The following is an 18564-nucleotide window of genomic DNA, read 5'->3' on the forward strand; positions in this document are numbered from 1 at the left end:
TCCAAATCTACTGTGTAGTATCTAGTGCCATCCAACAGGTAAAATGGGGGATTGCAGCCCCTCCTCTCACCTGTCCCTCACCCCTCCTCACCCTCACCTGTCCCTCCATCTGCCTGCTCCTTGTGCAGTGCCAATCCTGAATGGTTTGCTGCCCCAGGAAAGACATCAGTTGGTGCTCCTCTTGCATTGCAGTCATTTCCACAACTAATTTTCTTGCACCCACACAGAAATGTTAGCTTCCTTTTTGAGATTTTCTTTAATTTGAGGTAGAACACCGTCAGCAAGTGGCAAAAAAACCCTGCTGGACACAACTGATCCTCCCACACTTCCCTGATGAATTAAGACGGCCCTGACATGAACTCATGCTAGCTCCATTCATTTATTGGTTAGAAAAACACGTGACTATCATCCAAAAGTAAGCTAGCGAGTTAGCATGACCTTGTACCACACTACCAGGCTAACTGCAGACCAGTGCATCAACAGCTCTGTTTTTCCTGCTCTGCTTTTCTTCTCCTTCCCTGGTCGCCAGAGAGCTTTGTTCATTTGAATATTGGTCTTGATGGTGGGTGGTCGATGTCTGGTGTCAGACTGTTGACTATTTCACATTTTGAAATACAAGTACTAAATTAAACATTGATAGTGAAATTTAAATACTGTGATTTGTTTTGTCTTCCCTCATTGGTGGCGTGTCACATGGATGGACAGCGACCTTAGCGTTACATCGCCATTGCTACAGCTGGCCCTCCTACTGTGATACACAATTTCCCAATGTAGCCTCTCAAACTCATTCTAGGTACCATCAACTAGAAGTACCACATGTATGTTTGTGATATATGCGACATCTGGCTGTCACAGCAACCTTGACCTCTGACCATTAAGTTACTTTCAGGTCATCCTTGAGTCCCAGTGGGGTTTGACTATGTTTGAAGAAACGCCCTCATTGGACAGTCACGTCTGACCTTCGACTATTGAAATCTCTTCAGTTCCAGTGAGCATTTGGTCCCAGTTTGAAGAACTTCGTTCTATTGATAAATGAGAATGGGACCTGTAGGCATAACAGAGCTGAACAAAGAAACCAGCAGGTGAACTGGTTCATCTGTTCTGGTTGGTAGCTACTACGACCTAAAACTGGCTTGCTCTTAGCTAAGAAAGACACAGTAATTCTTAGTTTCAGCTGATTATTCACGGATAAAAATGTAGTTATGAATGAAACATTAAAGTTCTGCCAAAAGATCTAAATACTGCACACTGTTCCTTTAAAAGATCGACTTTGTAGCCTGGCTCGAGTGCAACAGAGACAGATTCAGGTCATCTGTACTTAAACATTTAAAACTACGTCCTGAGGGCAACTCACAGAAGTCAGTGGCTGCTTCAGTGTGAATCATGACGTTACAGTAGAAACACGCAACACAAAACACAGCACAGACTGGTCTCAGGGACCTCCATCCATCTTTATCAAAGCCTGAAACACGGACAGGTTTTAAGGGCACTGGCTGGACTCCTGTTGCAGGCCTCTGCAGGCCAGGCCTCCGTTGCTGGGTGCTGGGTTGTCACACCGGCGGCTCCTCATCTTTGTCCCGCCACTGCAGGACGACCACGAGCCCCAGCAGCTCCAGCTGCCGTCAGTGGCTATATCTGTCACAGAGCATCTTGTCATTACACCTCGCCCTGCCATCGCAGGACGCACACAAAGACTAAATCCTGCTGCATCTCCCAACCTTTCAGTCTGTGAGTGACCTCACAGCCACGTCCACTGTAGCCCACTGGACACACGCAGTCACACCGGGTACCTGTAGAGGAGGACGCACCTTCATCATCATCTCCGCCATCATTGGCACAACTCCTATCATCATCATCACACATGATAGCAGTGGCCCAGAGAGGGAACCGTCCATGATGCTTCACTCACAAGCTTGTTTTTGGCCTTTGAAGTGCTAACTAATAAATGTCTTGAGTGCACAAAGACTTTTTCCTCTTCAAAATTACTTCTTTGTGATTCCAAAAATGCAGGAAGAGCAAGCCACGCATATTTGGATGACTCAACTTTCTTGCCAGACGCGGGTTCATTCGAAGACAAACAACATTCAACAATACAAAAGTTAAAAAAAACATTAAAATTGATGTGATGTTAGTCTCCATTAGCTTCAGGGTACTGTCCATTAACAATCTCTCCAGGTGGTCATTTGGAATAAACCCCACCCTCTTTGTCCAGCTGTATGTTCAGTAATCCACCTACCCTTAAATCAATTGGATGTTTTTTGGAAGTTTATTTTTTAAATCTAGCAATTATCCTCATACTAAATACATGTGGTTGGGCCTTTCTGCATTCTGGACTCACAGAGAATTAATAAAGAAAAAATTTGATTTGAATGTCTAAAAACGAAGAATAAACAATGACTGTAACTAACAGAGGAACAGAAAAGAACATCAACGATTCATCTTTTCAAAATCGCAAATACGTTTTAAAATTTGCGTACATTTTATGAAAACATTTTTTCAATTTTAAACGGTGAGTTAATCACTTGGATAAGCTGGTTGTACTGTTTGACCTTTGGACAGGTCACCAGTCCATCGCAGGGCCAACACATAGAGACAGACAACCATTGGCTCTCCCAGCCACGCCTACGGTCAATTTAGAGTCTGGATTAACCTGGTCCCTCTTGATGTCTTTGGACTGTGGAGGAAGCTGGAGTACCAGAGAGAACCCTCACAGGAACAGGGAGAACATGGAGACTCACCCAGAAAGACCCCGTGCTCCAGCCAGGGCTCCACCCACAACCTTCTTGCTGGGGGGCCACCGTGAGGACCACTGCTCCACCGGGCCGCCCCAGGCAAATACAGTTATGTTCAAATATAAACCTGGACCTGTGAAAGAACCGTTGACTACAGAGTCCATGATTTAACTCTCTATTCTATCCTCAGCGGAGGCTGATCACTAGTGAGTGTGTTGTTACATGTCAGGTTAGACTCAGAGCAGTGCTACTGGTCCGCACCTCTCAGCACCGCCACTCCGTTGTTGTGGCAGGGGGCGCATCGACATGAGCTGGCCTCCGCCAGGTACTCTGACAGCGCTCGCTTCAGGTTCCTCTTCAGGATGGCATCATGGGTGAAGTCTCTGGAGGTTATCAGCTCATACAGCGGCAGCGTCTAATGACAAACACAAATATACAACTCTCAGAATTTACTTTTTAAGATAGGGCCAACTAGAAACCTTCACAATGTAACAATGAATGAATGAAGCTGATTTAAGTTTGGATCTTTTGCTGTTTTTCTCTTTCTCCCTCTTGTGGGATGGTGTCAACTGTGCCCCAACGACCAGCTCCTTCATATGTACCTCAGCTTGCTTTAGTCGGACATGAGCTCTGGCACCTTTTCATGTAAAGCTGTGAAATCTTCTCTCTAGCTGCTCAGCTATGACTCCATTCCCTGGCTTGTGTGCCAGTGTCATGGGGAAATTCCAAAGATGCATGAAGAAAGACAACAACGTGTGTCTGAGTCTAAATATGTGATGTAAAGTCAGAGTTAAGTCACCGTTCTGCGAATGAAGTCTGGGTTGAAACGCACGCCCTCACCCCATAGCCTCATCAGCTCGGGAGGGGGGAGCTTCTTAGACACCAGGGCTGTGATGGACTCACTGCTACCCCCCCGAACAACGGCAACAAAGTCCTCCACCATGCTGCCGTGCTCTGTGTCCTCTGGAGCAGAAGAGTGGAGGCATGAGTGTCTGTCTTTGACACACTGCAGACAGCAGGATGAAACATGGACGCTCACCTCCCATCTCGTTCAGCAGCCCATCGCAGGAGCCCCCCTGAGCGTCCACCGTCACGTAGGTGCCATATATGTTGGCCCCAATTTTAAGTCCTGCCTGCATGCAGAACTTGTAGTCTTCCAAAGAGTAATCTGTGCAAGTCAGGTAGTATTATTACTTGTCACAGTACCGGCGGACAGCGTCAGGGCCACGTTGTGTCTACTGGACCTCTATTTGTTACCTGTCTTCCCAAGCCTCTCCTTGTCCAGGATGATGGTGTGCTCATACTCCCCTCCCAGGGCAGCCTCAGTGATGTAGTGGGTGCCAAAGTCTCTGTAGATCTGCCTGTACTCCCCGTAAACATAGGACTGCGGTAAGGAGCGCAGGCGCTGCAGGAAGTCGGGGTGGAGCATCAAACCGTCGGGCTTCAGCATGTACTGGGCCAGCTCCAGCTCTGCTTTGGCACTCACGAAGCTGTAACTCTAGTGAGAGGAAGGCGGATGAAGGAAGGCAGGTGTGGGAACACGCTGTTGAGATGTGGCGACAACAGGAACAAAAAATCACCTTGCCTGCGGCACGGCGAATCTTCTGCTCTGACTTGGTGTATTTGGCGTCATTGTAGTTGAAGCCGAATTCAGCGACGCCTGGAATGGCGAAGCCAAAGGTGACGGTGGTTTTGGTCGTCCGCTCCTTTACAGTGTGGTCCATGTACTCAGAGTAAAAGTTAAAAGAGGCCAGCGAGAAATCATAGGAGCCTTTTGTCTGTGAAGAGAATTTCCATTTCAGGATATAATAAAAACACTAAAAATGTAATTTTATAGACACAAAGACTGTGGGCTGCCCGACGCGGGGGGTCTTACTGGGAATGAAGGACAATGTTTCCAAGGGAACAACAGAAAACAAACCATGATTATTCAATGTTTAAAGGAAGGTTTGACAGAGGAATGCTAACACTTCCCATCCACCACCATACACTGTGCTCAGCTAACTAGCATTCAGTTGTTCTCTGAGAATCTCAACCCTCAAATGACAAATGAGTGTATTTCCCAAAATGTTGGTGTGTTCCTTTCAGGCTATGTTAGTAAATCATATACTGATGCAGTCCTGAAGCATCAATGATGGCCACCAAAGGTTAAAGATGAGATGGAACATGCCAGCTTGACAAAAACATGGAAGAACCCGGTGCTGTAAACAGTTGAGCAAGAACAGTAGGACAGAACTCAAGAGCTTGACTACTGCAGCACAGTGAATATGTGATTGCTCGCGTTTGCATCGAGGAGGGGCTCGTGTTGCAACTCCATGAAATACATGAACGTGGAGCTGCGTTCTCCTGCTCCTTTTTGATCATCTATTGAGAGCTAAGTTGTAAATGAATGAAATTTTGCTCCCTTGTAGTCAAATTGGCAGTTTTGTGGTTGAAAGGTGCTGTTGTAATGAGGTAATCAATGTTTTCCGTTTCACCTGTCAGGGTTTAATGTCAGGGCTGACTGTCAACATCAGTCATTGAACAGATACGTTAGAAAAGTGATCACGTGACCAGTGCTCAGTATCGGTCAAGTATCAGGAAGGAGAAACGGGAGTGGGAACATCTCACCTCCAGAGTGTACTGTTGTAAGTTGTAGGGCTTCCTGAATCTGACATCCTGGATGTAGTGAGGCGAACAACTGCCAGCGTAGTATCTGTTATCCAGAACCACGCCCTCCAGGTTGCTGTTCAAGATGTTGATTCTAGAAGGAGAACACTGACTGTGAGCAGATTGACAACAGCGACGTGTTCACACATCCTAGAGGCAACATAGATCCAGTCCAGTGCAGCCCAGTGGGAGTGTGACTCACCCTTTGGCAAGGTTCTCAATTCCCCAGTACTCCTGGGCCTCCTGCCTGCAGGGCTTCTGAACCTTCTTACAGCCGGCTTCATCAGACATGTCCCCGCAGTCATCCTCCCCGTTACACTGCAGCGTTCTGGGTATACAGCGACCTGGAGGGAGACACACATGCAGCCTTTACTGGGGTTTATTTCCAATCAATTGTCAGAGTCTTCCTCGAAATCTGTGCCATGCAGTAAAGCATCCAGCCTGCATGTGCCGGCCCAGTTGCTGTGGCCTAAAAGATGCATCCAGAGCTTCTGGGGCACTCCGTGTTTTTGTGTCTCTGGTGAATATGAAACAGGTTAGTTTTGTGTTTAAGTCTCAAGGATTTCAGTTACACTGCCATGGGTGACACCTGTGGCGATGAGCTGTTACTGCAGGCAAAGTTCTGGACCTCATTGAACCTCCAGCACCTACAGCATCGACTGTATGACCTCACTGACGTCCTGTGTTGGCCCAGAGGCTCGGTTCCAAACAGCAAATTTGCCGACTCCAAGGGTGAACCGACATCACCTGGTGGGTCAGTCGGTGGGAGGGGCTGTAAGGACCCAAAATGGTACAACTAGGATGGGACAGCGCTGTCATGTAACCATGGCGACATCAACAAAACCATGTTTCAGAATAAACTTTTTCGTTTGCAAAATTATAATCATACAAAGAAACAATGTGACAAACATTTGGTGCGCCATCAGAAGCAGATATAGAAATCTATGATCCATGAAATAAAGAGATGGCTCAAGATGACATCGTGTAAGTCAGGAGTCAATCTGAAAATCAATAAAGTTTAAAATATCGCCCTGAGCACCGTTCTGTAGCTTTCTTTCTCTCCCTTGAATTTAGTGGTTTTTTAGAGTTGTATAATAAACCTATAATATTTTATATTTTCATGTAATGTGTGAATGAGCACAGGGAGGCTGATTATAAATATGTCATCCATAAGAAATTCCACAATTCCTGGAAGCTCTCTGGTAACCATGGTAACAGTGGCCCAACACTGAGAATTGGAGGTAATCAGGTAACTCAGGCAAAGCCTGCAGACGTGGTGAGGGGCTCATTTAGGGCTCAAAGAACCGTCATGTCCCGTCACCGGTCAGTGGGACAGAACCGTCACCCACCGCTTGTGTCTGTCAGTCTGCTGGAATTCAGCCAGACAGTGGAGGACAAACTGGTGTTGCCTGAACCAGCGTGGCGGCACTGCACTGCCCCTGGATGTAGGCCACCATAAATCCCCCACAGAAGAAGATGCTAGCTTGCTCTATCCATTCCAGTCATGACAGGAAAAATTCTTCTTTTTAGTGAATCATTAGAATCCACTGATGAAACAGACTTGTTCCCTGAGCCGCTCAGGGCTCAGTGGCAGCTCCAGCGCTGCAGCCTGACTCGCTGAGCTGAACGCCTCATGAGTGGTCATGAAGGTGCAGTAGTGCTGTCACCAACTCTCTGATCCACAGTTCAGCGTCGCTCTTGGATGTGCTGAGCCTGATTCCTGAGGCCGCTGACTGTGAATACGCGTGCTAAGCTAACTCAAGCGGCTCCTGCAGCTTCGTATTTAGAGAGGAGGAGCTTGGAGCTTATCTGAGAAATACTCTTACATTTCTCAGATAAGTGGCTTGGAGTGCAAAGCAGATTAGTTCCTCTTGTTACTTGACCTCTTAAACATAACTTCCTCAAGTCCTGCATGAATTTTGGGAAGTTTCATTATTTTTCATTCCAGTTTCATTATTCAGAGCAGCAAAATGCAGTTTTTTAATTTGAGTTGAAATTCTTCCTGGCCATCAGCAACCTTGGATTAAGGTTGGCAGCAAACTTGGACAACATGACACTGTAATGGAACTGTGGAGGAAAACTAGTGTTTAAAAAGAACTGGGAGCGCCGTGCACCGAAGGGCAAACTTCCCCTGAAAGCAGAGCACACGTAGAGGTTTGTACCTGTGTGGGAGCAGAAGAAACCTTCACACAGAGGAATACTGTCACAGGTGTAGCGGGCTGGGACGTCACAGGCCTCCTCCTCCCTGCCATGAAAATTGCACAGCTCCCCTCCAAACTGTGATGGTTGGGTGAGTTTAGCGTAGCGGTACTGCATGGTTGAGGGAGACAAACACATCCATGGTCAGAGAAGTGCTTGCTCTACCCATTAAAGGTGCTGGAGCTCAGAATGGGCGCCAGGGAGCTCTAACAGCTAAAATCACATTAGAGGCTGTTTTCACTTTGTCATGTCAAGGTTATTAATTTGCCTCCCTGTAAAGTGGATGAGAGTGAGCAGGGGAGTGCATCAGCGAGGACCTTTGTCAGCCAGTGCTCGGCTGCTTCAGCGCCTCCAAGCGCTGCCCTGCATCTTAATCACAGGATATAAGAGACTGTTTCATCCAGATCAGCTGAGGGAGAAGTACAGCACACCTGTGCAAGTCTCGAGCCTGAAAGGTCTGATCTCAAGTGAGTCCTGTTTCTGTGGAGCGAGTCCAGCAGGTCGAGGCGAGCCTCTGTGTCAAGCACAGCCAAACAAGTCGAGTGCTACGCGTCTCATCATCCGCCCTCGTTTCCAGCGGCCAGTTTAAAGACAACGGTCATTACTGTCACCATCAGAGCAACACAGGGAGGTTCAGCTGAGCTGCAGCGTCTTCTGTTGATAGTGAGTGGCAATGAGGGAGACCAACTCATTGCTCCCTGCTTTGATCACTGCTGTGGCTGTTGATCAGGAACCACAGCTCCCCTGCACATGTTAACAAGGCTGGAGGGAAAAACACTGCGGGCCCCATTTAAGCTATCTAACCACCAGGCGGTTGGGCGATGGCGCCAGGTGGTTGGTTGATGGTGCCCAGTGGTTGGTTGATGGCGCCCGGTGGTTGGTTGATGGCACCAGGTGGTTGGTTGATGGCACCAGGTGGTTGGTTGATGGCGCCCGGTGGTTGGTTGATGGCGCCCGGTGGTTGGTCGATGGCGCCAGGCGGCTGGTCGATGGAGCCAGGTGGTTGGTCGATGGCGCCAGGTGGTTGGTTGATGGCGCCGTGTGTGCGTTCAGACGTGTTCAGCCTCATTCTGGTGTTTAGTGTTTAGAGGCTTGTGATCAGACCCAAACCAGGGCGCTAAGAAGCCGTCAGTAAACACCTGAGTATTCACAGGTGAGTTCCAGGTGTGACATCACTCAGACCAATCAGAGAGCCTGGTGCTGTTCCCTCTTAATTCCAGGTTGATCCAGGACAGAGAGGGTTGCTGTTCCAGTGGTGCTCACATTTCAGGAGATGAGAGCGCTCCTCACCTGGAGAACCACATCTCCTCCTGCTCCAGGTGAAGGAGGTGGAGCAGGTCTGATGTTTGTACACGGGAGCTGCAGGAATCCACCTACACCATCAGAAGTGGAGCAGGTCTGGAGGAGGTGGAGCAGGTCTGGAGGAGGTGGGGTTCCATGTCTCCAGGTTCTCTGAGTCTCTAACATCTCGTCCCTCATGACTCTACTGACCAGAGACCAGCCTCTTCTGGGTCCATGGAGCAAAAGTCTCCTGCTGCTCGTCTACATGGAGGCACCAGACCAGCCTCAGTAACACGCTAGAGCAGGTGGAGCACCTGAAGCAGGCGGAGCACCTGGAGCAGGTGGAGCACCTGGAGCAGGTGGAGCACCTGGAGCAGGTGGAGCACCAGGAGCAGGTGGAGCAGTTGCTGTCATTAGCTGGTTAAAGGGTGATGGCCAAAGTGTCATTTGTGGCAGCTTAAACTAGCAATGATGCTAGCGCTGGACCGAGCGCCAGCTGGCGGCGTGCTTCTGATCAGTTTCACAGACACGTTAGCTAAATGCTACACCCACTGACTGGGCGACTGTCCTCTTGTTCTTTCTCCATAAATATGAAGTGGTATGGTTTTACCTCCAGGGTCTGAACTCAGAATCCAGGTCCAGAAACTTGGAGGAGGAATGAAAGAGACACCATTGCTCATATCACAGGTCAGTGTCTCATTGAAATGGGACTGAAAATGTTAGTAAAAGATAAAGATACTGCATCATGTTGCTGGAACAAATATCTGACTTGTACTTACACGCTGGGCAGCACTGTTGGGTTACGGGTCACCCTACGGGTGGATTTGTGTCACCCTACGGGTACCCTAAAGAGCCAAACACGGTCACAGCAGCAGAGCTCTGCTGCAACATCTGCACATCGACCGGCACGCCTGCCTGCACCCCCCACGCATCAAATACAGCTGAATGCAGGTCACATGATCATGACTCCTCATTATCAAACAACAGAAGCAGTTTCCAGTTGACTCAGGTCAAAGTCTGTCGACTCAATTTGAGTCCAGTCATGTGACTCCAGTCCCCCCCAGCACCTCCAGGAGTTTAACCACACACTCTATAGAGGTTGTTCTTCTTCATTTGTTGTATTTGCTCCATGGATGAATCGTGGCTATGATGTTTAAGACGTGAAGCAGTCAGCTGACTCGCCACGTCAGATCACATTCATGCAGTGGTTTCTACTCTGCTGATTCCAGCGCTTGAACTCTTCTCATCTGGCAGAGCTGCGTTTCACCTCACACGACCAGAAGTGCTGACTGTCCTGACCTTCACGTATGAAACCCACTCACTCTCTTCTTCTGGCAGGTGTCACACCGCGACCAGGAGCTCCACTCTGACAGAACGCAGTCCACAGGGTGCACCAGCACCTGCCCGCCCGCTGGCCGAGCTTCTCGAGCGCTGGAGACCCCGTCGCTGGCTGCCGCTGCTTCACTGTGTCATGGCAAACCGACATTTCACCTGATGGCAACTACAGTTGTTGGATATTCTTATGAAATTAGATCAACTTGCTAGATTGGCTTCTTCTGGGAAATTTGACAGTCAGAGAAAACTGTTGATAAATTAAAGATAACAAGGAGGGCTTGGTAGAGAAGACAGCAGAATGCAGGGGTCCTACCTCAGCAGCAGCAGCAAGCACAGAGTGGCGGGGAGGAAGCAGCAGCGTTCAGCGAGCACAGGAATCATGGTGAGGTGTTGTGAGTGGGGGGACGAGGCGCCGGCGCTCGGCTCTCTGTGCAAACACATGCTCAGGGGTGGAGCTGAGCACGCAGAGCTGCAGCGCTACACTGCGTCCGTCTGGTCAACACTGATTTCTTCACTTGTGCTAAACCCAACATCAGGAACCCTCCTAGACCAGGGCTGCCCAATATAGGGCCCGGGCACCGAAGTGGCTCATCATAAGATTTGATTTGGCCGGCCAGATGTAAGGACGCAAGGAAGCAGTAATAACAGGCCAAATAACATAAATAAGAAATAACATGAAAAAAATCTATGTATAGTTATGATCTCATAGTGAAGTTGAGACTCAGCAGGCAGGAGGGTTGAGTTCCACAACCCTGCGCGAATCTTGACGTCGGCTGTTGAGCAACACAAGAGTTCTGATGCACCAGAAATTTACAGGACTGAGAAATCAAGTGGATTCCTGCTCCTGATGTGTTTGGTCAGATACTCTGAGTCACGCCAGTGAACAATTGACCTCTGAACTTTGGTCAGCCTCCCTGATTTGGGATTTTACACAATGACACAATCCCATGACTCAGCAAGTTTACCTACTCAGTGAAGATCAACAAAACGCTGCCTCACGAGTGCTGCTATTATTGGTACGGATTAGAAATGGAGCCCTTTTTTGACTTAACGTCATTAAGTACACTCAATGGTACGACATAAGACCCCCCTTTTGGGTGGTGGTGCCTAATGAACACATATTTTGCTGGCCATCACCTGCAGGCTGCGGTAGAACAGTGAGATGTCACCTGACAGTGGTTCTGTTTCTCTTTCTGACAGCAGTCGATCGGAGAGAAGCTGCTGGCAGGTCCACGGGAATGAGAAGCCCAGAGAGGAGTGGGAATCACATGATATTTTATTTGTGAATTAACAGTGGGAGGGGCACAGTGTATGAGGGAAGTCATAGACATACAAAAGTCCTTTTTTCTCTTTTTCATGACATTTCATCATTTCATAAATAAAATTTACAAAATATTTTCGACTTTTCCTTATTTTTCTTATTTGAGCAGGGGTTACCATTTTTACCTTGAGAGTCAGTGTGTGTGTGTGTGTGTGTGTGTGGCTCTGGAGAGACCTGCAGGAACTACCAACTGTGTCAGATGGTTAGATTCGTAGGCTCAGTGGAGCCAACTGTGCAGATGCTGTCCCAAAACGTCACAGGTGTGTAGCTGCGATCACCATGAAGCTCGGTCAGGTCGGGTCTGGTTCACATGTGAACTGGAGTTCAGCACCAGAACCAAACAATATTGTGTTGTTCTTTCCCAGAGTCTTCCAGGATGCCACTAACACTCGCTCTGGTTCCTGTGGGGGCTTTCATGGACCACTCTCCGCGAGTTAGCTATGCCTGATGTGTGCTCAGGTGTTTCCTCTGGGTAGGCTAACTATGTTAGCATGGCCAACATGGCATCTTGCAGATACTGCAGTAGAAGTACTGCGGGGTATTAGTATAAAGATTCGAACCACGTTCAGCTCGCCATGACCTCGACCGTGTGTTGGGCTTGAACATGATGTCATGTGGTCTCTCTCTAAACTATACGCCACTCTGTCACCCAGGAGGGCTGCCAGGTACTGAGGGGACAAGAAGAAAGGGGGTAGGAAGTAGGAATATGGCAACTGGCTCCGCCCCTTTGACCCCCTGCACCACATCAGCTTTAGGTCAAAAAACTTTTGAAGCGAGTAGTGGAGGTTGACCTGAAGGTCAAAGATGTTGAGTGCGATCCTCTAGAACAGGTCTCTCTTTGCTGCAGCAGTTGTACTGACACATGAAAGAAGGACGTTGATCAGAAGTGGGACAGAACTACAGTGTCCTCAAACATAGAACACCAACGAAGAGATGCAGGGACATCTGCCATCTATTCACTAGAGTGTGTGTGTGTGTGTGTGTGTGTGTGTGTGTGTGTGCACGCGCAGGTGTTTGGGGGAGACCTCTCGTCTCACACGGACCCTGGTGTCTCTCATCTGGCTCAAACATCAGGCTCTGGTAATCAGAATGACCATGTAACGCAGATTCACAGTTCATAACTCACTGACCCAACAGAAACAAAGACATTTCAGAGTGAAAAAAATGGCAGCAAAAGTGAAACAAACATCCAGATGTCAAGAACTGAGGTGCTGGTAGGGCGATCAAGAGAGAGAGAGAGACATGGAGTTGGCATCCGAGAGGCAGAGAGCTATCTTATGGCACGGAGGCTAAGGTATGGGGGCTGGGAGGATTCTTATTTACAAAATATAATTTTGGCAAATCTGATTTCAACACTGATGCCTCGGAGTCACTTTGATATCTGTAATGACTCGGCGTCATCAACTTCACGTCTTATAAAATAAGAAACGACTTGTTGGATTTGTGTCAGACCTCGAAGGAAGCTGCAGAGAACAGTTTTGCTCACAGATGAGTCCCACACGAGTCTGTTCATGCAAACGGACGAATGGTCTGAGCGACGCGATGAGAACATTTGGCGAATCCATCTGCTGTGCGCAGTCTTTGCTGGTGGCAGTCGACGAGGTCAAGACCTTTTTCCAAAAAATAATTTGCATCCTCAACATCGCCGCGGTCATTTAATGAATCCACACAGGTTCGATCTTTACGGGAGGCCGCAAACGCCTCCTTTTTTAGGTTCAAAGATCAAAGGTCACTTCCTGGCTGAAAAGTTATTGGATTGGATGATGAAGCCACAGAGCGTGGCCTGGTGAGGAAAGCAGATCCTGGGACAGCCAGCTTACTAGAGAACTGCCAAAATATCCTTCATCCGTCTGAGTCATCCAGCTGTGAGAGTCACTCATCTCTCTCCTCCTCTCCTCATGAGCTTCTGTCCTGGCTGTGAGAGCTTCCATCCCCTGAAAGACAAGCAGTGCAGTTACAAACCTGACCATCGGGGGGCAGCGTCGGCCTTTTCTTCATTGAGAAGGCAGTGAACTTGAGTTGAGGGTGGTGCAGAGATGCTTAATTACAGCAACACCAAGCGAAACCAACAGGCAGCAAACCACTCATCCACAAGGAAGAAGGAGGGAAAACTGACAAATGAAAATATAAAGCTAATAAAGCAGAGAGAGGGCTCGGGGAAGAGTGGGGGAGGAGCTGGACGATGTCACATGAATAAGTGAATGAGTGGGGGGGATGAAAAGAGCAGGGCAGAAAAGACTTGAAAAGCCCAATATGAAGGCAGCCGACAGGCAAATCAGAGGGGAGGCAGTGATGAAATACCCACTCGGCGTCTGTTGTTCTCTAGCTGTCTTCCTGTGGACAGGTCTGATCCGGCGAAGGATCAAGAGCTCCGCCGGGCAACAGAGACTCTGCAGCAACAACTGAGCCCTGAGAAACAGAGATGCTGTTGATTAGACTGCTGCAGGTGAGATGTTACCAGCTCCTCCTCACCAAGGACTTTCTTTCACTTCCCCAGAAAAACCCCAGCTCATTGAGGAGAGTGTAATTACCCAGAGAGCCGTTTGTTATGTAGGATCTAATCAAGACAGCTAAATCATATTTGCCCTTTGATTCTTAATCGTCTTGACATTTTTCTGAAAATCAAGCCTACTTGGCCCAGTTAATCACATGACATTCACCTCAGCGTGATTACGGTTGAGAGCATCATCCTCGGGACAATAACAGGTCGCAGTTTCAGCCGCTAAATCAAAGCCATGCATCTTGTTGGCGGGGGTGCTCGCGCTCACCGAGAGGTCCTCCTTGGTGCTGCTGGAGTTGCCCTCTGGGTCCACGGGGGAGTGATCCGTCGGGACGTCGCTAGTGTGGGAGGGGGGGCAGTCTGAAGAGGAGCTCTGGTGAGGGGCAGGAGTGGAGGCTGCAAGTTGAAGACATCGTCAGCCATCTGTTCATTTAGTTCTCTGAATACACTCGACGTCACACCACAAATCTATGCCGAGGTCCAGATTTGGATAGTGGGCTTTTCTGCGTGTTCTCATCTCGCCGTCTCCTCCACAGTCATAAGCAGCAGACAGCCTTTCCTGCCGACTAAGGCCAGAGAGCTCTTGTAGGGAAAATACCACCAGGCGTACGTAGTGACATCTAAAATGCCGTCACTCAACACAAGCGTTGCCATGGTGACAGACATCTGTGCTACGTTAGCGTGGCCATCGATTCCCTGCACCTAAAGCTAATGGAATGTTGTATCGATGGATTTTTGATCAGTGCTAAAAATCAGCTGTTTGCCAACAAAAGTTTATGAGAGGTTTTGTTCAGAAATATTCTCTCAACTTTTATGAACTTTGAAGTGGTGATGAAATAGCTTGATGTTTGAAGCTCACGTGCTGTGAAGGACATGTGACTTAGCATGAACACAGCTAGCTTACAGGTTTGATATCTCATCTAACTATTAAGTGGCTGTCTTTATGACACGTTTCTGCTCTGAATTCACAGGTGTGGCATTTACTGGTGTATTTAATTCCACGGACACGTGAAAAACATGCGAGCCCGTAAGAAAAAAAGTTGCAAAAGTTTCACTTCAATATACATACGCATATGCAAGTCAATATACATACAACTAAGATGATATTATCGGAGAGGACTTACGGGATTCAGTAGACGGTGATGTGGAGGTACCAGGGCTCAAGGTCATCCGGGAAAGGTCAAGGTCACTGAAGCTGCCTTCCTCTTCCTGTGTGGCAGCAGCTGAGGGGGGCAGCAGCTGGCTACAGGCCAGTGTGTCCGGTACGCTCATGAGGCCGGGGGTCCCACACCTGCTCACTGAGGCTGATGTAACACCAGGTCCTACGCCTGCTGCCGGGCTGGCTCCCGATGTAGACGGGCCCTCCCCAGCGTCTAAGTCCATGCTCAGGCCTTCCTTCCCCAGGCTGAGCTGCCTCTGGAGCAGGGCGGGGTCAGCCGTATGCTGGGGGCTGGTGATGGCTGAGGAGGGGGCTGATAGGTCACAGGCTTGGGGGCACATGGTGGTGATTGGTACCAGGCCTTGGAGCATAGCAGCTGGGATGGCATGGCCCCCTACACCCACAGTCTGGGCTGGCATGTAGGCCGCCATGGCCGCCCACTGCTGCTGAGTGGCTCGGAAAATGTTGGCCTGGCTCCAGATGACGGGTTGACCACCAGGGAGGACCTGGGCCACCTGGAGGGGGGCCTGCACGGGGAAAGCTAGCGTCTGGGCCTGGGCAGGGAACGGCTGCTGAGCCCACTGGGCTGCCTGCACCGGACCCATGGTCATGTAACCTGGGCGGGAAGGGGGAAGGGTGATGAAGATTGCCGCATGCTCTTCCTCTCCATGACTGCAAACTCTGTCACAAGCTAAGCATGTTGCTGCTGTGACCCAACACGCGAGTTAGCTACTTAACACGGACCTTGGGGGAGAAAGGGCCTCATGGAGGACCAGGCTCAGAGAGACAGTACAGAGATCTACTCCTGTCAGGTTCACATCTGCCTGGGTTTCATTTCCATTCATTTTGGTCACAATACCGCAGAAAAGACGGCGCCTGGATGTGTCTGTCGGTCAGGAATTTACATCCAAACACTCCCATAAAGGATTCATCACAGGTATGATAAAAAGTTAAAACAATCAGTTAAATCAGTACTTCGAACTACCAGGGACTGGGAGTAGAGTGGGGCCCCCCCTGAGTGGGGGGCGGAGGAACTGACCCCTGATCAGTTCCACTATCTGGGTGGTGGTTCATGTATCTGCCTTGAGTTTGAGGACTGATGAGTTTCCGGGCAGGTGGGGGCCCTGACGTAGTCTTGCCCCCACCGCAGTTTTGCATTAGCAGCAAATACACCTAAGTATCACGGATGAGAAATGAGTTTTCAGCGTATCTGCTACAGTTGTATTGTGTTTGTCTGTGACATACGTGTGTATCTGCTACAGTTGTATTGTGTTTGGCTGTGACATACATGTGTATCTGCTACAGTTGTTTTGTGTTTGGCTGTGACATACGTGTGTATCTGCTACAATTGTACTGTGTCTGTCTGTGACCTACATGTGTATCTGCTACAGTTGTGTCTGTCTGTGACCTACGTGTGTATCTGGTCCAGTTGTGTATGGCTGTGAAATACGTGTGTATCTGCTACAGTTGTGTTTGTCTGTGACATACGTGTGTATCTGCTACAGTTATGTTTGTCTGTGACATACGTGTGCATCTGCTACAGTTGTGTTTGTCTGTGACATACGTGTGCACCTGGTCCAGATGTGTTTGTCTGTGACATACGTGTGTATCTGGTCCAGATGTGTTTCTCTGTGACATACGTGTGTATCTGGTACAGTTGTATTGTGTTTGTCTGTGACATACGTGTGCATCTGCTACAGTTGTGTCTGACATACGTGCGTATCTGCTACAGTTGTATTGTGTTTGTCTGTGACATACGTGTGCATCTGCTACAGTTGTGTTTGTCTGTGACATACGTGTGCACCTGGTCCAGATGTGTTTGTCTGTGACATACGTGTGTATCTGGTCCAGATGTGTTTCTCTGTGACATACGTGTGTATCTGCTACAGTTGTATTGTGTTTGTCTGTGACCTACGTGTGTATCTGGTCCAGTTGTGTATGGCTGTGACATACGTGTGTATCTGCTACAGTTATGTTTGTCTGTGATATACGTGTGCATCAGCTACAGTTGTGTTTGTCTGAGACATACATGTGTGTCGGGCACAGTTGTGTTTGGCTGTGATATACGTGTGTATCTGGTCCAGATGTGTTTCTCTGTGACATACTTGTGTATATGGTACAGTTGTGTTTGTCTGTGATATACATGTGTATCTGGTCCAGATGTGTTTGTCTGTGACATACGTGTTTATCTGGTCCATATGTGCTTGTCTGTTACATACGTCTGCATCTGCTACAGTTGTGTTTGTCCGTGACATACGTGTGTATCTGGTCCAGATGTGTTTGTCTGTGACATACGTCTGCATCCGCTACAGTTGTGTTTGGCTGTGACATATGTGTGTGTCTGGTCCAGATGTGTTTGTCTGTGACATACGTGTGTATCTGGTCCAGATGTGCTTGTCTGTGACATACGTGTGCATCTGCTACAGTTGTGTTTGTCTGTGACATACGTGTGTATCTGGTCCAGATGTTTTTGTCTGTGACAAATGTGTGTATCTGGTCCAGATGTGTTTGTCTGTGACATACGTGTGCATCTGCTACAGTTATGTTTGTCTGTGACATACGTGTGCATCTGCTACAGTTGTGTTTGTCTGTGACATACGTGTGTATCTGGTACAGTTGTATTGTGGCTGTCTGTGACCTACGTGTGTATCTGGTCCAGTTGTGTATGGCTGTGACATACGTGTGTATCTGCTACAGTTATGTTTGTCTGTGATATACGTGTGCATCAGCTACAGTTGTGTTTGTCTGAGACATACATGTGTATCGGGCACAGTTGTGTTTGGCTGTGATATACGTGTGTATCTGGTCCAGATGTGTTTGTCTGTGACATACTTTTGTATCTGGTACAGTTGTGCTTGTCTGTCACATACGTGTGCATCTGCTACAGTTGTGTTTGTCTGTGACATACGTGTGTATCTGGTCCAGATGTTTTTGTCTGTGACAAATGTGTGTATCTGGTTCAGATGTGTTTGTCTGTGACATACGTGTGCATCTGCTACAGTTATGTTTGTCCGTGACGTACGTGTGCATCTGCTACAGTTGTGTATGGCTGTGACATACATGTGTATCTGCTTCAGTTATGTTTGTCTGTGACATACGTGTGCATCTGCTACAGTAGGGTTTGTCTGTGACATACGTGTGTATCTGGTCCAGATGTGTTTGTCTGTGACATACGTGTGTATCTGCTACAGTTGTGTTTGGCTGTGATATATGTGTGTATCTGCTACAGTTGTGTTTGTCTGTGACATACGTGTGTATCTGATCCAGATGTGTTTCTCTGTGACATACTTGTGTATCTGGTCCAGTTGTGTTTGTCTGTGACATATGTGTGCATCTGCTACAGTTGTGTTTGGCTGTGACATATGTGTGTGTCTGGTCCAGATGTGTT

The 18564-nt window shown here is 48.3% G+C and overlaps 2 protein-coding genes across 7 annotated transcripts in view; both read right to left on the minus strand.

The window, feature by feature from the left end:
- Positions 1-238: 238 nt before the first annotated feature.
- On the minus strand, positions 239-10945 carry c8b (complement component 8, beta polypeptide). 3 transcript variants are annotated; one of them, XM_086203047.1, is made up of 12 exons: positions 10510-10943; positions 10184-10325; positions 7544-7691; positions 5584-5725; positions 5343-5475; positions 4313-4510; positions 3990-4230; positions 3772-3900; positions 3532-3695; positions 2994-3147; positions 1719-1790; positions 239-1635 (listed from the first exon to the last, which is right to left on the minus strand). In XM_086203047.1, the coding sequence occupies exons 1-12, from the start codon at positions 10635-10637 to the stop codon at positions 1481-1483; spliced, it is 1806 nt and encodes a 601-aa protein (XP_086059173.1). In that variant the 5' UTR covers positions 10638-10943; the 3' UTR covers positions 239-1480. The 3 variants fall into 3 exon arrangements, 2 of the variants coding, with proteins under 2 accessions (XP_086059173.1, XP_086059174.1); XR_015115700.1 differs by lacking the exon at positions 239-1635 and having other exon boundaries at positions 3573-3695; positions 10510-10945; XM_086203048.1 differs by lacking the exons at positions 239-1635; positions 1719-1790 and having other exon boundaries at positions 2983-3147; positions 3573-3695; positions 10510-10945.
- A 515-nt stretch (positions 10946-11460) lies between these two features.
- Positions 11461-18564, minus strand: part of dab1b (DAB adaptor protein 1b) — a 52223-nt gene continuing 45119 nt past the window's right edge. For 3 of the 4 annotated variants that reach the window (XM_086203045.1, XM_086203043.1, XM_086203046.1), the window contains 4 exons: positions 15142-15792; positions 14178-14413; positions 13823-13926; positions 11461-13451 (listed from right to left, as the gene is read on the minus strand). In XM_086203045.1, the coding sequence (XP_086059171.1) occupies positions 13840-13926; positions 14178-14413; positions 15142-15792 (974 nt within the window). In that variant the 3' untranslated portion in view covers positions 11461-13451; positions 13823-13839. The remainder of the gene's footprint in view (positions 13452-13822; positions 13927-14177; positions 14414-15141; positions 15793-18564) is intronic. The other variant, XM_086203044.1, reaches the window with a different exon arrangement.

This window comes from Aulostomus chinensis, chromosome 5 (genome assembly GCF_037954235.1).
Source record: "Aulostomus chinensis isolate RoL2024-O1b breed Wild chromosome 5, RoL_Achi_v1.0, whole genome shotgun sequence".
Lineage (NCBI taxonomy): Eukaryota > Metazoa > Chordata > Actinopteri > Syngnathiformes > Aulostomidae > Aulostomus > Aulostomus chinensis.